Source organism: Anopheles ziemanni, chromosome 2 (genome assembly GCF_943734765.1).
Source record: "Anopheles ziemanni chromosome 2, idAnoZiCoDA_A2_x.2, whole genome shotgun sequence".
Lineage (NCBI taxonomy): Eukaryota > Metazoa > Arthropoda > Insecta > Diptera > Culicidae > Anopheles > Anopheles ziemanni.
In genome coordinates this window covers 22,042,034-22,064,738 of record NC_080705.1, presented here as the reverse complement: position 1 = coordinate 22,064,738, position 22,705 = coordinate 22,042,034, and the positions used below count along the sequence as shown (strand labels likewise).

The following is a 22,705-nucleotide window of genomic DNA, read 5'->3' as shown; positions in this document are numbered from 1 at the left end:
ATTGCAATGTGTTAAATCGAGGGAGAAAAAGGACGTTTAGCTAGCGCATTCGGTTTATAGAGCGTGGGACAAACCATATCTTGGGGCTAAAGAAGCCTACGTTTTGATACCTTTTGGGTAAGTTAGAGTTAGGTCGATATTTGAAAATTCCTCTAAAGCATATTAATTATGTTATAAAATTGTCACATCATCGCATTTGCAATTCGAAATCTATAGCTCAAAATTTTCCAAACCAAAAACTTTAAATCATCATTCTTCAAAAGAGGATTACTTAACAACGTAATTATGAATTTTCTAAATCGTTTTATTGAACAAGAGAAAACCTTAACGGAGTAGCGTGCGGCCATGAGAAGAAAAATTTCAATTTTACCACGTCAACACAGACACAACCAACACAGGCTGCTTAAGCTCTCGCTACTTGCTTATGCATACGGGTAATTGAAAATTACCAGGCCAATTTACGTCGGCAGTCGGGTTTTCGATTTTGCGACCATGCGCGAACTCGAACGGCGAAGTGTTTTCCTCGGCAAGTGCCTCGAAACGGTCCATTCATTCTAGGAGAACGAGAAACGAAAGGGTGGAAGTATTCGCGGGGCTCCAACGGAAGATCGGATCCGATCGGAAGTTGCCACGGACGATGGAAAGGAAAGGGGAAAAAAGATAAAGATCAGCTTACCACTTTTTCTCCCTCGGAACTGAAGCACATCCATTCATCCATCCATCTATCCGTTCATCCATTCATCCTATGGATACTTGTTAATTTAACAACTTGCGAATGATCAAGCACATTCTGCACGATCATGTTCGAAAAAAAGGGTGTTCAAACGAAGCAACTTTGCCCTGCTCGGAACTTTTCCACATGATTGCCACGAGTGAAGAATTCTTCTGATTGTATCGCATCGCAACTTTCAGAAGGATGTAGGTTTATTACCATTTTTCTCTAAAGCGCGTTTTTGAGGGATCAATTCGGAACCAAAATCGTTGCTCGAAGCGGCACTTTTGTGCAACACTGTTTTTGACCGAGATGTTTATGGTACAAAAGCTTATTTTGTTGCACGTCAAGCTGCGACCGAAAAGCCGAAACGAAGCCAAAAGAGAAAAAAACGCAGCAGCAAACCCATTATGCAACAGCAAAGAACAATCCGCGACAAAACCGGGGAGCAGCGGTTTCGGAAGTCAAACGAAATTAGGGAAAATTCGCCCGCTCTGATCCGCCGCCCGGCAAGGAACTTGTAAAACTGGGGTGAAAGAAACACGAAATTGAAATTAGCATAATAAGCTTCCTGTTCTTGTTCGGGCATTAGGAGTGTCAGTTGCCGGAAGGCACGTTTGATGCATTCGGGGGCTCGTTCTCTTTTTCTCCCCATTTTACTTTTTCGGCAAACGAAGCTAATGCTGCGTTGCAAAGGGCGCAACATTACTGCACCAACGTTGGGCAAGTCCTAATGGAGCTAAATTGTTTTAAGTCGTCGAAGCGTGCGCCTTATGCTTAGCCGCGCGAGGATCACATGAGACCACGCCGCCGCGTGGTCCTCTTCGTTCAATTTTCTTTTCGAAGGTCAATCGACGCAAAGGGGTCAATGGGAAAATTAAAGGCCGGCCGGTGTTATTAAGTCGACAAATAGAGTGCAAGAAAAGGAAGGAAAGGCGTTATGTTTAATTTTGTAACTCTTGTTTTTCGGAATTTGTATGTCCCTTAGCGAGGCTGGTTTCGTCCGAAAGAAGTTTTAGCTTTGACAATGAAAGTTGTAAATTTGCGCATTTTTAAATTGAACCAAAACTGTAAGTTCAATGTCCGGGACTTCGAAAACGCCTCCGCAAACTACTGATGTTCAACTTATCGTGGGGGTTTTCTTTTTTTTTAAATATCTCTAGTCTCTAAATAAAAAACCACAGAAAAACCAAAGTCAAGAATAAGGTCCAACCTCATCGAAGCGGCACATGAAAAATGTCAGCTGGCCGATGATTCGTGAGCATTAGCGGATGTCATCCGTCCATTTCGTGGCGAGCAAGAGCAGCGAACGAAGGAAAAAATAACTAACATCACCTAGCCGGGAGGGTTGGTTGGGCGGTTCATGATTAAAATATGAGCCGTCTTATAAATCATTGGTCAGCGAGTGTCAAACCGCGCCTTACGGGCCCCTCTCGGGTGGTTTAAGACCTACCATTGGCTGAGAAGCGAATGAATTTCAGATTTGCTCCGTGTTGAGGCGATCCCTCCACGACCTGACGCTGTAAGTAGCCGACTGGGTTGTTGGTTGGGTTATTTTTCTTTCGACATAATTTTCCCGCAAACAACCGCGAGTGGTCGGCCCCAACTCTTCAGCGTATAAAATATAACGTTGGTTGGTAAATTAAAAAATAAACCATCGTCAACTCACAAGCTCAACGATTGTTAGCGTGTCAGCGCGGAGTTGGGTTTCGGGATTTTATCCAGTGCACAATGAACTTGTTAAAATGTTTTATGACGTCTGCCTCGGAAATGCAACCTGAAGCGCATAGTAATAGACATTTTTAGGTTTGCTTAATAAAACACATTTACAAATACATCGCCTCGTCATTGCCTGTCGCCATCAAAATGGAGTCAACAGCACAAGTGCATCGAGAGACGGAGAGCACCACAAGTTGGTCACTCTTTATCTACTTCAAAGTTGTTCACTTCTTCTTTACTGTGTGTTGGTTACTTTTTCACCCCCGAATCGTTCCGCCGTCCGGTGGGAAGAAAATGGCTGCTACTTGTGTTGGAATTTTATTGGAACTTGTGATTTTTTTTTCCTTTCTTCTGCGGCGACTTTAACAATTCCGCGCTCAATTCACCCACGGTTTCGGTTTTAATTGGAACTCTTCGCCGCCGTCACGCTTCGGCGATGATTTTGGGCAGTTTGTGATGAGATGAAATTGACTCACAAATGAGACACCTGATCAACACAACGTACACACACACACACGCGGGGAGTCCGGTGTCCAGCGCCCAATAGGTGCCTTCGGATTCCGGTGGATTCACCCCACCGATTGTTTTTCTTCTCAATTAAAGCTTTTCTTGCTTCTCGGGAGCTTTAGCCTTCGTGAACTTCCAAAATCAACGGTACATTTTATTTAAGACGTTTCCAAGTTGAGAAGGATATTGCACGAACATTTGAACGACGGTTTGTTTGTACAGCTTTTGCCGCTAATGTTGGCGTTAATTGATTGTTCCAATTGAATAACAATACCTGGTGACAAAAGCGCATCGTCGCGCTCGAATCGAGAACCGGTGGTGAAGTTTTCGTCACTTAAATGTTGTCAAATTAACTACGTTTTCTAGTTCGTTGTTCGATTCGATTGGAGAAACTTCCCCCCCAGCGTTGTTTGTTTGAAGACAACGTATGGCTTTCCCTAAGGCGATATGTCATTACATTATTCCTCCAACGCGTTTCTTTATCGTTCGCCACCGGTTCCGTGACCAGGTTTTTCCGTTTTTGCACAATTAAATGACGCGAAAAGGAACAAAACCAAGCAAAAAGAACCCCCTCAGTCGGTACGGAAGCAACATTAAACAACAACCGCTATCCGTCGCGAAATCAGGTCGCAATGCATTCTACACATAATTATCATCATCATTACGAATAATCGCTCGCCAAACCGGCCCAAGCGACAAACGTTACAATTTCCCAGGGAACAACAAAATAAAAAAAAAAAAACAAACGGAAGGTGCAGAAGCGCCGATTCAAATCGTGCCGTGTGCAACGTAATGCATCTAACAAAAACATAAAAGCTGAACCTCGGGAAGGGATGGGAGATGCAAGGGAAGGGGGTAGCTTAAATAAACACCTAACGAACCCGATACACACCAACACACACGAGTGTAACGATTATCATGCGAGCTGGGAAAGGGGGTAGAGGTGATAATTTTTATTCGATTAGCAATGCAACTGCGAGTGCAAGCTTTAGTTTGCAACAGTTCTTTCTTTTTTTGTATGCCCGCAGCATTGTTGTGTGGCCATTGTTGCCGTGGTGCACAAACGAAAGGGGTCGAAACTATACTCCTTAGTTGTTATTTTTGTCACACTTTCTGCGACGATTTACACCAAGTTTTGAGTCGCCTTCCAACCAAACCCCGTTTTCCACGCGCTGGACAGCAATCGCGTAGGAAAAGTGCGGGCTTATCAAGGGCAAGAAAAACGGCCAATTCGAGGTGCGTTGGTAGTGGTGTAGGAAAGCGGGCACTTACATAAAATGCCCATCACCAGTAGCTGCAAGAAGATTGCACCATCCCTAACCCTTGCATGGTTATTTCATATTTCCCAAGGATTTTATTGTTGACATGCACAACCTTTAAGGGTTATTGGAAAAATATGTTAAAACTATTCTTTTCAAAGACTTTTCTTTTCTTTCAACTGCAACTTTGTAATAAACTGTACAATTTTTATTTATTATTCCTACATGTTTTTCTTTTGCGAACATGTCTCACACCATCGAAGGGTTAAAAGTGCATAACAAATATGATGCAGCCGGAGCCAACCAACACCATTGCACAATCTCTTGAGCTGCAATAATAATTGAGCCCATTTCCTCCCGCCCCTCACCGCATCCTCTACCCCTCCCCCCATCGTTCCTACACACCGGCGATGAGGGCTTCCTTAATTTCCCTTCATCGACTTCTGCTGGCCAGCAGGATGGAAATGGGGGGGGGAGCCCTCCGGAGTGGGGCCGGGTGTTGGTGAAAATTAACACTGCAAATCATTATCGCGATCGGAAAGCTGTGAACAAGCGGCAAAACATGCTTCTGCGTTCCCTGCGCCATCATCGGGAGGTGTTTGTGTTGTTTCGCTGTTCGTGCCAGTTCTTCTTTTTTTTCGCACTCTTTCTCGCTGCACACCACTACACACACCGGTTGGGGCCCGGTGCAGTGTCCCGTCCCACCCCGTCGTGACGCGGGCTGGATAAGAGAATGGGTGGTCAGTACGGGGAGGGGGGAGGGGGAAAGAATAAATATACCTACTGCATCGATGCAATACCCCGGCCAGCGAACTAAATACAATAACCGTTGTGAGGCACACTTTGCAAGTAAGTTCTAAAACAGTCTGTTGCGTGCGTGCATTGCGTGCGTGAACCCAGCTCCCTCTCTCTCTCTATCTTTCTTTCATGGTTCTTAACGTTGGGGATGCACTTGCAACGTGTTGCAACGAACACCGAGCCAATTTCTCGTGTGTCCCACAGGTTCCAGGCCGTAGGGGCGACGAAGTATAGAATTATTTCGCGATCGGAAAGCCCGCACCTTCTAATCTTCACCGTCCTTTCCCAAGGGCACATTTCCCAGTTCCTTAGCCCAAGAAATGGAACATGGTTGAGGAACGAAGCGAACAGAAAGAAAAAGTACCTCAAGCTACCAGCGGTAAAAGAAACGAGTAATTATTTTGATTAAGTTCCGCACAAATGGAAATAAGCGACCTTTGACGAACGGGGTATACGGAGCTCTTTGCCTTAAGGACACGCGGGAGAAAAGGAGTGAAGCAAAACAAAAAAAGTGTTGAAGAAGCAGCACACTTTGATTGATGACATAACTCCTCACGCTGCTCCTCCGCCGTCCCAGCAACGCTGTTGGGTGGTGAAAATGTGTCAATTGCTGGATAATTGATGTGCGTTTCGTCGTCCACCTCGACCCAAAGGCCCGAGGGAGCGGTGATTTTAGAAAATTAAAGACGCATAATGAAGATGGAGAACCTCTTCAGGAACTCATTCACGCTAGAGGATTATTTATTAGGTTTTTCTTAGGTGTTTTAACTGAGCAAGTTTAATGTAGTTCAAAATAAATCCAATGTAAAACATAATACAAGAATTGAAATAACATGCTGTGTTTATTTCCAAACTAAATATTTCCCTCTCGAGCAACAATCAGCCTCGAAGCTTAAAACCAACTCTCAAACACGGAAGTGAACTCCTAAATTTGGTTCATTTTGAAGGCCGAGCCGAATCTCCCCACCATCAGCAGCTTCGGCAGCCGCTGATTACGTTAATGTGATAATGTTTCGTTTTCTCATCTAATTTATGGCCGCACGCACAACCCGACGCACAACTACACCACACCGTCAGTCGACAGCGTTGTTCAACGCCCGTTGCCGGGACCTCGGGGGGGTTCATTAGGAACATTTTTATCACATGGCCAATAAATAATAAAACTTTGCATCTCGAAGCGACCCTTTCCGCGGCCATGTTCACCGCGCCGATCGCACCGGGCCGGATGGCGAACAATGATCAATTATTCGGCGAGCAGGTGACATTGATTATGCTCGCAACATTTAGTAGGCAACACGGCGGCGGCCATGTTTTGCGCCACAACGCGCGGTGACACGATGACGAACGGTGGCTTAATTAAGTGACACCCGGCCCAAAGGGTCGCCAAAGTTTTAGTCCGAGTTTGGGTTTCTTTGCGCGTCCTTCCGTCTCCGTTGGTGGTTTTGTTTGGCGGAAGTGTGGCTTGAGAAAAATATAGAGAGAGAGGGAGAGGGAAAAAGGTGACGAACCCGAAAGGTTCACCGTTCGTGTTCCCCGTCGGGTGACAATTTCTGGTTCAAAACTCTTGCACCGCAGGATGAAAAGCCCTCGCGACAGCCTGTCATTCATTTGTCTAGTTACATGTCAACCGTGTGGCAGGTCGGAAAAATCGGACGTTCGCGGAAAACGCACCCAGTGTAGCGATGATTGTTCTGTATTGTTAAGGCGTTAGGATGGCGACGGCTGAATCGGACGGTTCTCTAGAGGGTTCGGTTGGAATGCAATGGATGCTGAATGTTTATGCGAAGGGAAGGATGAAAAAAGTGTAGTGTGGAAAAATCACTTTTGACACCAGGAACAATAAGTTTAATTGACCGGTATGAAATGTGGCAAGAGAATTCGAGCCCGGTTGGAGAAAGGCATATGAAATAATAACAAGAAATTTCTTAGTTCTATTTTAACAAAATCCTCATGTACGAAGAGTACGAAGAAATAATTGTTCAATGAACTTAATTAATTGCAAGTGTACAATTTTTATTCCCTAAAAGTTAATCAATTTTCAAAGCATTCCTCCCCGCAAAAACCATCCACAAACCAAACTTCTCGAAACCATCCGCTACAAATCTGGTCACATTTTATTGTGTCATGCTATCTAATGCAGTCATCATCGTCAAACCTCATCGTTTCGGCCATAACCCAACACGCAACTCCAGACTTATCCCTTGTGCTTCAACCACACGCCTGGACTTGGAAAGGCGTCGTCCTCAGCACGGATTCGTTCCGGGGTGACCGGCTCTATTTACCACCCCGATCTCTCGCTCTCCCCGAGTGGTCATTCCGAGTGGTGTGACAACACGACACCCGACCGAAAAAAGGGCCCCGAACGCTTGCGTTTGCGTCTACGGAGGGCGCACAATTTATGACCAATGTACGATAATTTTGTCCAATAATCATAACCTGGGTAATCTTTGTAGTAAAATCTTTATCGCTCCACACTAGTGTTGCGTTGCCTCGAGCTCAAGAGGGGAGAAGCGAAGCAGGGGACGAAGCTGGACAACCGAACACCGAGGCGTGTTACAATTCGGTGGCTAAAATCGTCGTCCCAATCTCGCACCATTTCCACAACATTTCAATGTTGCGGGGTGAAGGGTGGAGCCCGTTCGCTGACCAGCGCAAATGGTGACCATTTTCGGTACACCCATACGCCCCGCAGATTGGCCGTGGTGGTGCTGGGCGTACACCCACACCGCCAGACCGGCGAGTGAGGACATAAATTTAATTGAATAAAATATCCCCACCGGGAGCGCGAACAATGCAACGTTGGAAGGGATTGGCCGGTAAGCGGTGCTGGGCAAGATCGAAAAAGGGAGAGTTACTCCACACATACACACACACAATCGACACCCAAATGGGCGCTAATATCTCAATCTCCACCCGGAAAGCACGGGCACAAAAGGCAAGAAAGGACTCAACGTTTATCAACCGGTGACAATCGGTTGGCACTGCATGACAAAGGAGTTTTCCCGGGGGTTGCCGTAATGTTGCGATTCGTTTTGATTTGCTATGCACATTGTAGAGGTTGGTTCTTGTATCAATGTTTTTACCGAGGTAATTTTGTTTAGGGTGATACAATGTTTCCAATAGGAACTAATTTAATTTAATATAAGTCTTTTGTTACTTCATTTTCTGTTTTCAATTAAGTAAAGTATTTTTTAGAACAGGTTTTCGATTTTATTTATTTATTTATTTATTTATTTATTTATTTATTATATTTATTTTGATTAGTAGGCATGATAATGGTTTTCATCATTAATGTTTAACGCTAAGCTTCTGATGGAAAATAACAAAAATATGCTTTTTTCATTACGAACATTTATTTTAAAAAACTTGAGACATTTTTAGAAAATATGTTTCTTGTTGAATATTTTACCAAAATTGACCTACAAATCACTATATCTTACACATAAATCCTTCAAAGCGCACAATACCACTTGGTGGTGATTGATGAAATTATTTCTCGTGATCGTGAGCATTACGACTTTCCCCCCATTTTACTCCCGTTCGGTGGCGTTGCTGGAGATTAAGGGACCTTACCCTCGTACAAGGTGTTGCACCGTTGGTGGGTGGTGGCTTTGTTTTGCTACTCTTTCGACCCGATGGCGTGCGGACTGGAATGGTCGGTACCTTTGTGGTGGTTGAGACCCAGCCAAGTACCACCTCCCACACCCCAACCCAAAAGCGGATGTCTAAATATGAGGTGTGGATTTTCGTTTTTCAGCAACAGCATTAAAAGCTGTCGTTAAACGTAACAGTAAGAAGGAAACTACTGGTGTTTGATTTAGGGCTAGGGCTGGTTGGTTTAAGACTGAAGTAGGAATCATCTGGAAATTTTGTAGACATGAAATTACGGGGATTTAAATGAAAGAACATTCTTTTTAAACAAACAGCCTGTATGTCGTTGGACGACACAAACCACATCGACCTCCCGTGAACGAAGAGTTATCCATCCGGAAAGATACTATCGATCGATTGTTGTCATATTCATAAGACTGTTGTCAGGCGGCGTAGAACTAGAGACGACGTTTTGCATGTTAACGGACCCGACGTAGGGACTCCCGTTTCCCCCAAACCCCCCGAGGGGAAATCCGTTGACGGGTTCCGGATCGGTTTTGCGTATTTTCCGGCCTGACGTTGCCATTTTCGTGTCGTGTGCGTGAGCCGCACGGGAAGATGCGCGCCCCGGATAGACTTTGCGCATCACTGCACCGATGCAACGTGTCGATTAAGAACAAGTTGGAGACGAGGTAGCGAGAGAAAAAAAACACAAAAAACAGACAACTTGTGAAGGGTTCAAAAGCGAACGGAATAAAATAAGATACACACAAAAAAAGGGGTACACGCACAACTATCGCCAACGTTGAGGCAAAGGGGGCTCACAAATTAGCAATTATGAATTATGTTGCTTATCTGCAATTATCGCGCTTTAGTAAAACCTGTAACGGAGAGCAACAACAACCAACGAAAAAAACAACTTACACACCATCAACAACTGCTAACGTTACACGAAAGCTCACAGGGTGTTCCACGAGGTTCAAACGGAATAGTTTTGCCCGAACCTCCGAATAGTCCAACGTATGCGTGAAGGTGAAAGCGGGAGGCTTTCGAGGGTGTCGGGGGACCTTTGCGGGTGGCCGCCATGGTGCCATGGTTAGGGACGCGATGCTGCTGCTGCTGCTGGATAGCGTGCCGGTTCGCATCGCCGACGGACGGCGAGGCTGTTAATTTTCAATTTTTGACATCCACATTCCGTTCGTTTCGGAAAACCGTTCGTTTCCATGTCGAATTGACTGTTGACAGGTTCCTGCCGGAGAAACCGTTCGGTGGCCAGGCAAAGGCCGGGAGCATCGAAGGTACAAGTTGGCCTTCCGTTACGCTTGTGTCGAAACGTGTCGAAGGTGGCACGAAACCCGAGCATTCCACCGAGCTGCTCTCCTTTTCTTCGTTAGACGTATTTTCTACAGTCTCTTTGGGATTTATATTCTTTGCGTTTATTTTTGCTATGTTTAGTTCCATTGTTTTTACTTAAGATAGTCTCTTTTATCCAAGTTCTAAAATTCAGATAAGAAGGAGTTTCATTTAACTCGACAAAGTTTAGACAAATATCGATCATACAGCAATAAAACTTGAGCTCCATGGGTGGCTCCACTGACAGGAATTTCCTTCTGAAAACATGCTAACCACCCCACTTCCCTTTTCTTTCTCTCCCTCCTCTCTCCACAGGCGCATGTTCCCGACGGTGCGCGTTTCCTTCTCCGGCCCGCTGCGCCAAATCACGCCAGCCGACCGGTACGTGGTGCTGCTGGACGTGGTCCCGGTTGACAACCGGCGCTACCGTTACGCGTACCACCGGTCGGCCTGGCTGGTGGCCGGCAAGGCGGACCCGCCGCCCCCCGCCCGCCTCTACGCCCACCCGGACACCCCGCTCGGGGCCGATGCCCTGCGCAAACAGGTTATCTCGTTCGAAAAAGTGAAACTAACCAACAATGAGATGGACAAGAATGGGCAGGTAAGTCGGATCATCTCCAGCTACTCAAAAAAAAAACCACCCCTGACTCTAGAAGGAGGCACCCTCACATCCCCTCCACCCCACGGAGGGAGCAAGAAATTTGATACGATCTTATAAATCACGGCAAAACCTCGGACCCCAAACGAGCGGAGCTTCGCGATCCCGATGACGATGACGTACGGGCCCCGGACGGGAGGAAAAGTTGATTAATTTGGATTCATTAGCCAGCGGACAGGCAAAACATAACCTTTTGGAGTCCCGTAGGGACTCAACGATCGTTTCGGGGGTGGGCAACCGTGCGGGGTTCAGCGTGAACGAAAACAAATTATTTACACGATTTTTGTCTGTCAAATTATTTCAAACTGACTTAATTCCCGTCCTTCAACGTTTGGGTTGAAATGCGTCCCCGGGCGCCTGTGATGGGGATCCGACCTGCCAGCCAACGGTGGTTCTTATGTTTCAGGGCAGGTCCACCGACGCGGGCTACCCTATTCTTCGTCACTTGTTCATCTTGATCGAAGGCAAGAAGGCAACAAGGCCCTGGAGTTGAGAAAAAGAAGCAACCAACCCCAACTTTCGGGGGCAAGAATGTTCGAACGTGACACACCTACCGGTTCTCTGGGCGCTCATACAACTTTGATCACCACCTCCGGCACAAACTGTCACCGCAAAGAGGTCCAAGATCACCAGCTTCTAGGAAAACGAGCCGTGGCTGGATGTTATTTAAATTTTCCCAGAACTATCTCCATTGCGACGGTTGGTGGGGGAGGGGAGGACAAGAACCTTCTGGTGGCGCCTCGGCGTTCGGTGCAGTGATACGACTGAGTTCATCTGTTCACTGTTTTGACAGATGACAAGTGCATCGTGACACGATCCATTAATTATGAGACGCACAGACGCGCCTGGAGGATGGGCGCAGGTTAGACTTCTTTTTTTTATTGTGGGTGTATTGGAGGCGTTAGACGACCGTCGTGCATTCCACGGGTGAATGGTATGTTTCGAGGTCTGTTGCATTTATTTCTTTTCCTTCGGTTAGTTACTTTTTGTGCCCGCGTTCGGAGGAGAATGCCACCGTTCTCCCAATCTGCTCCCTCACAAAAGATTTCCGTGGAAAATTTAACAAGCACAAGGGGAAAGGGAAAATCGTAACGGGATGTCATTAATAATCAACCTCATTAGCCAGGGGGAAGCATCACTCGTCAGCGTGGCTACGTTTTGTTGATTGCTGGCGTTATCCGATGGAGATTGGATGTACCGAGAGATTTGATTTTATTTTGACTACAAATCTTGATCTTTCTCAAATAACTATCTTTCGAGTTTATAAACAAAAGAAAGATGTGTGGAAGAGACAAATAAACTCATATTTATCGCGAAACCTGCAGAACGTTGTCACCTTTTGGCTTAAATATTGATGCATATTTAATTATGAAAGACGATGCTCATCAGCGTTCCAGCATTTGGCACCAACAGTCGATTGTACAGACCAATCGAATGAAGCGAACCCAACGACTCTCCGTTTCACTAAATCCGTCTGGCTTTAGCACCGTCTCAAACTGGTTGGAAGCTGCGGGCGTTTCAGTAGCGTCCAGGGTGCTGAAGCGTGGTCCACCTAGTCCAACCTCCGGGTACGCAATCCTTCTGCCTGGCCACAGTTTCTCCACCGGCCAGCGCGATGTGTTATTATTTATTGAAAGGATACAGCCATAAAATGTATAGAATTTCTCGCGCGTTTATTTATTCGCTGAAATTTTAACGCTCCATTGGCAGCAGTCTCAATCCGACGGACCGAGCGAAACCCCTCCCTTCTAAAACCCCATCTTCAGCACTCTTCGTTGGCCCACCAGCTTGGAGCAGACCACACCAGAAAAGGCGAGAAGCGTAAATGGTGATTTGATGAAACCGATATCGATCTTTTCGACGGCCTGGAGAAAGGCCAACGGGGCAAAACGCAAATAGTGGAGCCCTCTTAGCAGCGTGGACGATGGAAGGAGGGAAGCTCTCCCCGGTAGGGAGAGGAGGGGGGGGGGGGGGGGGAAATAAATATCAATAATAAAGATATAAATATCTAAGACATCGATACAGTGTGCGAGGTATCATCGTTCATGTTTCGAATTTATGACATCCTCCTCCGCATATTTTCTCGTAATCTTTTCCTACTGCGGACTCGAATCCGGACTCCACCACCCAATAGCCACACACAAACACACACTCACAAACTCGTCTTTACTCGCCCATTCCGGTCGACCCCCTAAATGGCATTCCCTAACTCAGCTACGATTCTGACAGCTTACACCGGGTATATGTGTGTTTGCTAGAGCACGCGTCTAGATTACGTCTCGCGAATGGGCAGATTAAAAAGGAATTACATCTCAGTCGATGACGGGGGCGAGGGCGAACGCCGGGTTGGGAAAGAAATGGGAAGATATAACAGGGCTAATCTAAAACAATCTCTCTCCCTGGGGGAGATGTCATCCTTTATTTGCCGCTTGCGGCCCGAAGGGTGGCCATTTTGTTTCGAACTCTGGTTTGTGTTGGACAAACGTTGGTCAGAAAAGGTGATTGCTTAAGTGTGCAAAGAAATTGTTTTGATCACATAACCTTTGTTTAAAATATTTCAATCAAGTGTGTGTTTTAGTAGATTATAAATAATATAGAAAATATAAAACAACATTGTCTTGCTCCGTAAATCCTAATTGGCACCCCTTAAATCGAGTTCTTACATCCATTTTAACGATCATCACACCTTGCTCCTGCAACATACACACGCATTCGTAGCCTAACGATATCCTGTTTAAAAATACATTCTACCCTCAATGTTGCCAATGTCCGCCCGGAGCGTCGGCAGACATTTCGAGGGGTGAAGAAATGTAGCTACATAACCTTAATTCAAATGCCCACAGGGTGATTATGGCCCACGATGGACGGTGTCGGTAGAGCCACTTACTCCTAGCGAACGGATGGCAAACAGACAACCAAGCGAGTAGGCAAACAGACAAACAAACAAACAAGCCAACAAACAGTAGGGCGGGCAGAATGGAAAAATGAACAGTATCAAAAAGGAAGAAAAAACAAACGAAACCTTCCCTATCACCCAGCGAGTACAACAGACAACTACACTACAAACACTACGCCAGCCGGTGAAATACGTGTACGTTTGCGTGTTTTATTAACCCCCGGGGGTGGTTTCGCGCCTAATCGTCGACTAAAATGGCGGGATGAGGGTCGTACACAAACGACCTTCCGGGACAAAAGAGGGAACAAATAAGAGATAGGGAAGAACAACACAAATCGATGTAATACTTCGGCGAGGGAAAAGGATAAGCGAGCGATGTTATTGCGATGGCGTTTTTTTTTTTGTTGGTTAAACATGATGTAATGTTGGTTTGGGGTGTATCTCTTGTAGTGAAGAGATAATAATAAAAAAAAAAAAATAAAAAAAAAGACTTTAATAAGTCATCATTGCGATATCATTGCGATATGAAATTCAGAACATGAATAATGTGAACAAATTGATAATTAAAACAGTAAATTTGTCCGGAATTTAAATCTACAATAAACGGATTTGACTAAAATATTCTCGAGAAAAATATTTTAAAGTCGTCCTCTGACACTTCAATATCCTTGTATCCCTGAATGTTGGTAGTGGTGAATCTTATGTGGATTCCTTGTGCGAATGTTACCAAGCATGCGCACAAGCATTCTTTTCCCTTCGTTATCTTTCAATATGAAGAATTATGGTAGAAATCAATTTTATAAAGCACGAATCTAAGATTCTTTTTTCACCAATTAACGAATAATGTATTATTTTACAATCTTTATTTGTCTCCCAGATTGTCCTCAACTCCATGCACCGCTATCAGCCTCGGATACATCTGGCCCGGCTGGGACCGGGGCAAAGCATTCCCATCACACCAAAGGAGCTGGCCGACGTCGACCACAAGACGTACGTTTTCCCGGAGACGATCTTCACGGCGGTGACGGCGTACCAGAACCAGCTGATAACGAAGCTGAAAATAGACTCGAATCCGTTCGCCAAAGGCTTCCGGGACTCGTCGCGGCTCACCGACTTCGATAGGTGAGTTGTAGGAATAATGTCTGCTGTTTGTGTGCGTGTTTAAATTGTTCACAAAACAAGAGAATCTAGTTTATGATATAGGTAGTATTTTGCACTGTCTATCTTGCCTGTTCGATCACCTTATACTTATCAGAAGCCTTATGCTACCCCGCTTTTCTTTGTCCGTTCTCAACGCACAAGAAAGTAGCTCAAAAGCCAACGGCGTCCGAGCAATGAATTTAAATAAGAGCAGCTTTCCTCGGAGAAGCGAGGTGTAAAAGCACCATGTAACGACCGTTCAGCTTGTAAAAATATATAACTGTTTACTGCTCAAAACCTATAATTTTCCTATCGATGCACCTGCGCGGTGCATTTTAATGTTACTTTTGCACCTCGCAATGCTTTTACCGCGTGTGGCCGGGCCATAACGCTTTTTAAAACGTTGATGATGATCGGCATTACGGTAGCTACAAATTTTGTGCCAGACAACATCATCGGCAAAAATCAATTGATCTCGAGCCGTTTCGCGCGATGCAAATCAGCTGCTGCTGAGGCGGTTTTTGTAGTCGCTTCGCTCGGGGATTCGCCTGACTTGTCGCTAATTGGCCGAACATAAACAATCAATTTGAGGCCCGGGCTCGGGCAAACATAGACGAAAACATGTTTGCAAAAACGTAAACACAATCACATTCACGTCGCCGGCTTCGAGACGTTGCGGAGCGGTGTTGAAACAAGCCATAACATTTATTTCTTACACCTATTGTGAGGAAAAAAGCGGGTTTAAAAAAAAAGAGGAACGAAAATGGAAATGAAACCCTCACCGCCAGACGATACCGTGGTAGACGCTGTTCAATGTTGTACACCGAACGAAACAGGTTCACCGATAAAGGCGCCCGGTGCCGTCGTCAAAGACGACGCAAACCACGGCCGAAAGCCGAAGGCCGAAGACGTTGAAATGCTCAAACAAATCATCAACTCAAACGCCGCCGTTCATCATCATCATCCATCAAGCGGTGGCACGGTTTGAGCGTTGCGTAGCTTTGATGTGCCCTTTCGCGCCGTTAATGAACGCACCTCCCCCTTTTTTATGCTGCAACTGCACCCACCGAGGGGGGGTGCGGATAGGAAAAGCATGGTTGTGGGGGGGAAACACACCTAGATCTATGCTAGGCAGAAATAAATACTTGAACTGTTTTGAGGTTACAAGCGATTGAGTTGTGGTGCAATTTGAAATTACTGCTCGGAAAACGATTTCTTCGAGAGGAACTTGCAAGACATGTAGGAAGGAGAGTAACAAACGGAAAAAGTAACACATGAACGGGCAACCGATCGGCGAGCTCAGGGATCATTTCAACAGCAATAAATATAAAATGGAAGCGTGCGAGTGCGAATCGTGGACACGCGCGTTGCGTTCGGACAATTATTGTTGATTATTAAATTATCCTTTTCGGACACGAATTCTCGCGTCTTTGTTGTTTGCCGACAACTTGACTAAAACAGCCATCATGGATCTGGTGTTTTCTACTATTACGATACGTCGTGTTAATTATTTTTAAATATTTTGGGCTTGAACAAAATATTTTTATTACCGTTATCAATTTTTGAACGGTTTTGAAGCAAAATCATAAAATTGGGATATAATGGAAGATCGAAAATGATTGAAAGCTATTTCGATATAATTTTTGTGCTAGTATTAAATTGTTTGTGTTTCCTAGAAACATTTGGAACAAAAATGAAATTCTTCTTGGTAACATTGTGGGTTCTAAGAAAATGTTTATTACCTTGCAAACCTACGAAAAACATAAGAAGAATGTTCCTTAGTTCAGTCCTTCCGATCCTCCACAATACCATTTCCAAAGCCTGCTGATTTGTTGCAATAATGAAACATCGCTTCGTTCTCGCTTTGGCACGGACACAAAAAAAAACGAGACCTCTCTCGGTGCAGGGGGAAGGAAAACCGGAGCGAGAAAACACCACCAAACAGCATTAATATTCGCTCGCCACGTTTTGCGCGCGGCTGCCGCACTCGCGCGCGGTCTATAATTAGGGTCCGAAAAGCCGCCAACATCGCGGAATCACTTCTCATCCCGTCCGTTGCGCCCGGCTGAGTTTCCATGTTTTCGCTTCGAACACCCCGAACTCGTTACAACACCCCGTTAAGTATATGGCGCGGGATCGGCACCGAAACTTGGAGCAGTTGGAACGCTTTGGCAAGGAAAAAGGCCATCCAATGCATTTCCGCGAGCCCCCGGAATCGTCATCGATGTGGTGTCTTGAATCAATTTTCTTCTACGACGCGTGCAAGATTGTTGTGAACGGGTCTCGACGAGCGGGAGCGATTGGGTTATTTTTTTCACTTCTTGTACGCTATTTTCCCGGTTCTGTCTTCAGATGGGCCGCAGCCCCGTTCGATGTAGTTCCTCGAGTTCGTTTTTCACCAAGAAAAGACACCGCCCGTGTCTTATTGGGAAGGTGATAAAAAATCTCCGCATCATTGCGCGGAAAGCACCACGAGACGAGAGGAAGGAAAATCGAACGTTGATTAATGGGGCCGCTCCGAGTGAAACTGCGCCGATCGATATCCCATCATATCGTCGTTGGAGGAAAACGGAAAAACATCTACATCACAACCACCAACATCGATAACGTTGACTGTACATTGTCGTTCCGTCCGTCGGCATCCCCGCGAGTGCGCTTGTGTTGGTATCGATATTTTTCTCTCCTCTAGCGCTAAGACAATTATTTTGCAATGAACACAGTTTCACCCTCCCGGTCCAAAAAATGAACCCACAGTGCGATGGCGACGGTGGGAAATTTCAATCAACTGTCGTTGAGGAGTTCAGGTCCGCCAGCACTTTGCCACGTCTTCGTCTTCAGCTTATATGTAGCGAACCCGTTTGTCGTTGGAAGCGGAGCGGCTGGTTGGCGGGAAAAACCGAGGAAAATGCCGACACTAATGCCGCGCGGGCATGATTTATTGGGCCAATTAGTGTTATTGATTACTTTCTGATTGTTTTCCTGCCTTGCCGGGGATGGTGCGGGGATTTTGTTTCTTTTTCTCACCTCTTAGACTTTTGCTTGAAGACAGAAAATATTGTTTTTGTTGCGATGATAGGAAATATTGAAGAAAAATCATTGGTGAAAAACTACTTCCGCTTTAGTTTTGAGTACTTATTTAAAAGGAGTAATAATAGTGAAAATTTATTTACCACACCTTCAGAAGGTATCATAACTGATTCACGTAGAAAATATACCACTATTTAAAGCTACAAACACCACCATCACGAGCACCATAAATAGTTTCCTGCAAAGGCAACGGATTGAGCTGTTTAATAACACAGCAAGGGAGCATAATTATTTATGACAGTAACCACCGTTGGTGTCCTTCGTTTGTCGGTAGTTTTTGCCTTTTCGGTAAGATCAAACCGAACGCCCGACAACAGCCTTTGGAAAAATCTGGAGCACCACCACCGGCATGCTGCACGTCAAGGATGGGTAATTTTAGCAAATTTGCGCACCACTTTCGGCATTGATTTGCCAGCGACAGCGAGTCGTCCGAGGCGGAGGGAAAGGTACGCCGAGATTGAACTGTACGGAAGATGGGATCACCTTTTACGAAAAAGTGTCGTGTTTAACGAAAGCATCGAAATGAAGAAATTTTGTAAAAAAAAGTACTCGTCCGTGAAGTGTTAATTTGAGGAAAAGTGCCAGCCAAGAAGGTAAAGGTAGGGTTTCGGGTGCATCTGCGTTCGGTGCTGCTTTGATATGACCATTCTCCCTTTTGGATAGTGAAGGAGAAGGATCCGTTGAGGTATCGAACCGGAGCGTAATTAACGCATAATTTGAATAAATTGTGAACAGCACTGGCAGGAACGAAGAAGAAAAATCTGAAACATTCTTCAAAAATGAACGAGTGAAAGGATGATTTACGAAGGGAAGTGGAGAACACAGACGAAACCGTTTGCATGCTGCCAAGAACTGATCGATCGGCCAGGACACCCTGTCCTTCTTTTACCAACCTGCTCGACCAGTCCTTTTCAACACAGTGAAGTGTTCGGTATGAATACCGACTTCTTCCAGCAAAAGTCAGCAAATGTGCAAGAATGCGAAAAAACAGCACCCCAAGACGGGAGAACCGCCAAAGCCGGGGCATAATAATCATAAAACAAGTACAAAAAATGATCGCTGGTCATCCTGCACGCCTGGCCACGATAGCGGGATTTGTAGCACCACCTTTTCGATGTTTTTAACGATTCATTTTTTCCCGCTTTTTTCACCTCACTTCCGCTGCACTGGCACAAATTATGCACCACCGAGCGGTCCACGGTAGCGGTCAAGGCAAGCCAAGGTGGTGGCATATAAAACGAAAAAGCGAAAACCGCTCACCCAATAATAAAAAAGAAAAAGATCAACCCAACACTTTATGCACCGCTCCACTTGCAAGCAGGTTGGCTACATTCTTTCTTGGTTGTATTGCGGGTTTTAATTCAGTTAAAATTAACCTCAACATGAACAGCCGTTAAACTTTCACTCGACAATGCCGTTAGAATGCGCCCTCGATTGGCCACTCGAATCGGTGTTGTTGGCCGGTGAAAGGTACAATGATGTAATTGAGCTTGTATTGCATGCGCTACCGCAAGGATAACGATCGTTTGCAACCGTGTTTCGGAGAAGAAAAATTACCCCTAAGGATAATGGCGTTAAGATCCAATTTGAACGATCTAAATTTGCAGAACCATTTAGGATATAACAAAATATAATTTAAATGATTTTTTTACAAATCAAATGGTCGCTAGGTCAGATACTTCAAAATGAGATTGGTTATTCACGACAATATATTTTGTCCCATTGAATTACACACTCTGCCCACTGTCCACTGCCGGGGCTAAATTTGCCGCCAAAGAAAAGCCCTCCTTTTTCGCACCTTAATTTCATTAAATTTTCACCTCTTTTCGCTCAAACGCACCGCCTCGGACTGGAGGAGTTCGCGGAGTGTCCATTTTGCGCAATGCATTGTTTTGACACGAATGCACTCGTCCCGCCAAAGGAGCGGAGGAAAACAAAGAGCATAAAAGAGCCCCCCCCAAAGCCTCCAAGTCCCGGTTCGGAAAATAATACGCGAACGTGGTGAAGTTCATCCTTTCCAAATGTGATGATTACAGGGCGGCGTGCAAACTATCAGCCCCACGGTTCGGCCCGGGATACTTAAATGGTTGTTAAAAGTGGTGCGTAATTATTCTGACACTTTAGGGCCGCACTTGCCTGTCTTCGCACAGTCGGCGCGCTGTTTCAGCGGACAGGACAGGCAAACTGAGGCCAAATGGGAAAGCCGTGCACCAGAGCAGGCCGAAGCTAGTTAAGAAACGGAGCGAAATGAAACACCCGAACCGAACCGATGCGAGATGAGATGAATGCCGAAAAAACATAAATTATTATGTTGTCCGTGGACCATCATACATCATCAGCGCGCCACACCGAGGGTAATGATTGATAAAAGTGCATGCCAACATGATGGGTGCCCCGTTTTGCGTCCACCTCGCCCGCGTGTCCAATTGGTGCGGCCACCGAAATGAGGAACCCCGAAAACCCGATGAATGCTCATTTTCAGCAGCTTCTGCAAAACTGCTCGCTCGGGTTTATGCTCGGGCTATCCCCGGTCATGCGGCGGGCTGCTGGAGTAATTTATTCGAAATTGATGAATTTTAATGCAGAACTCGTTCGGAAAATGTGCATCCTTCGTCCCTTGGACGAAACGCACTGGTCGGAAAAGTGAACGGAATTGAAGGATCCCTGAACGAGCGAAGGATCGAAGAATGTACCGAACCCGGTAATTTACTTTCGGCCGACAATAACTTCGACGCAGGATGCTTTAGTTTTGGGAGTTTTTTTTTGTGTTTTCGAAGAATCGTTGCAGCTTTTATCGAGCCAGACGCTGTGGCGCGCTGCGTTCCGAGCGGTTCTAAAGTGTAGACAGTATGGCTTTTTCGAACCGGTTCTCATCTAAATTGGCTCAACCTTCTCATTAGCTGAGGTATTTTAAAGTGGTTCCGTTTAATTCTATTCGATTCTTAACATTCTTAAACTTACCTGAGTACTAGAAATGAACCACAACCGGAGATTTTGACTATGAAAATAAGATTTTTTAACTTCTCAAATAAACACAAACACGCATTATTTGAACATCAACCGCAAACTTTGGGTGATTTAAACGTTGATTGCCAAGCGTTTTTAAGACACTTTTTTAGTACACTCTTTTTTTTTATTAAATTTGTTGATATGATGTATAAAACCGACGGTTTTCTATGGCTAAACAAAAACTGAGCTTCCCAAAGAATTGATATTAAATATTACTACAATTTTCAAGTTGCTTTTTAATTCATTCATGGGACAAAAACATTTTAGAACTAATGACAGCTGGCTATCAAAATGATAGCCATGACAGTCAACATGTTAAAGAAAAAGAATAAAATTTTGACCACAATCTCACCACGCATGAGACCAAAGTGATCCTTTGCCAAATCGCAGCCTGTCAAAAACGTAACCTCCGGCAGCCGCACCAGACACGGCCGGTGCTGATGATAATGATGAAGATTGGTAAGGTGTGAAGTTGTCCGCAGCACGCAACACAAACGCGACCGCGCGTGATTGGAACCAAATCTGCCCCAAACCATCATCACACTTACCGTGGCGATTGTGTGTCTCTTTGTGATTTGTGTTGTTAAAAAATCGCGATTCTATAACGCCCTTAAAAGAATACAATATGTCAGGTTTTTGAAGCTGATTTTACAACATTCTTCGGCATGCGATAATGCTAATTATAGAACAAAATAAATGCAGCCTTTGCGGAAATGAAAAAAACCAGAAAAAACGAAATGAATTACGTAAAATTCTTTAAACCTGTTAGAGTACCTCAAGCTGACTTCTTTTAACGCATGAATTAAATATGCCTAGAAATGATTTCCAATCCTAATTGATCACAATTCTATTCGTATCTTTTATATGACAGAGACCCCATGGACGCACTTTTACTGGAACAACACCTTCGATCTCCACTCCGGCTCTTCCCGGATCCACTAATGGCTCAGTTTGCCGCCGGTCCTGGCCACGACCTGCAGGATCCTTCATCAGCTGCCCTGCTCGAGAAAGCTCGCCAGCACCTCCAGATGTGGGGTCGCTCGCCCTACAGCGAGCTGCTTCTTCCACAGATGTACCAGCGTCCCCAGAATCTGGGCGCCCTAAACCTTGGCCTCTGGCAAAACTCGGCCGGCTGGGCGACGGCCCATCAACTTCCGCCCGGATTCATAGCGGCCGCCGCGGCGGCAGCCGGAGGTCCTCGGTCTACTCCTCCTCCACACCAACCACCACCAACACTGGGACCATCCGCGACTGTCTCCTCAACGCCGATGACTCCGACGAGTTCTTCCTCCGGGTCGTCGCCGTCGCCGGATCCGCGAGCGAAGCACTTCTCGCGCTTTACTCCATACCAAATACCGCAAGCTTCGCATCACCACCCTCAGCCTCAGCCATCGCACCTTCAGCATCCACCGTCACATATGCCAGCGGCTCCACCACCTCACCCGTCGCCAAGCTCTCCCCGGAGTCCGTCGAATTGAGTGATCTAAACAAAGTAAAAGTGGATCCGATTGTCGGATTAGTCATCGGTGTATGATTTCTTTATGAACTCATCAGTATTAATAAAGAAAATTCCGTACGCAACAAGGTAGAACTGGCACGGGAGCTCTGCCGTCAACTATTTAATAAACTCGATGGGTGTTGTGCTCAATGTCGGATCGGTTTCGTTCTGTATCATTTTCATCGTGCTTTAATCATTTATTCAAAGAAGGTCAAATTTAGTTGGTGTTACAAAACATTCTAAGGTGCATCATCAAGAGAAAATCATAAATTAGGAAAAGAATTAAACGTATCAAATGTCACACATCAGAAGGGCAAATATAAAACCCATCGATGGAAGGTGTTTGCAAGTGATCGAAACTCGAATTAAAATATGCAATTGTACGAGTAACCACCAAAATTGTTAAATCAAGTTTAACTTAAATCCAAATAAAAGAAAGCTTACTGTAATTATATACATAAATCAAGTTGTTTTCGTT

The 22,705-nt window shown here is 45.3% G+C and overlaps 1 protein-coding gene across 1 annotated transcript in view; it reads left to right on the top strand.

The window, feature by feature from the left end:
* LOC131293177 (T-box protein H15-like) overlaps positions 1 to 22,207 on the top strand; it is a 44,270-nt gene extending 22,063 nt beyond the window's left edge. The window contains exons 4-6 of the mRNA XM_058321256.1: positions 10,255 to 10,540; positions 14,371 to 14,615; positions 21,601 to 22,207. Coding sequence (XP_058177239.1) covers positions 10,255 to 10,540; positions 14,371 to 14,615; positions 21,601 to 22,207 — 1,138 coding nt within the window. The remainder of the gene's footprint in view (positions 1 to 10,254; positions 10,541 to 14,370; positions 14,616 to 21,600) is intronic.
* The last annotated feature ends 498 nt before the right edge of the window (positions 22,208 to 22,705 follow it).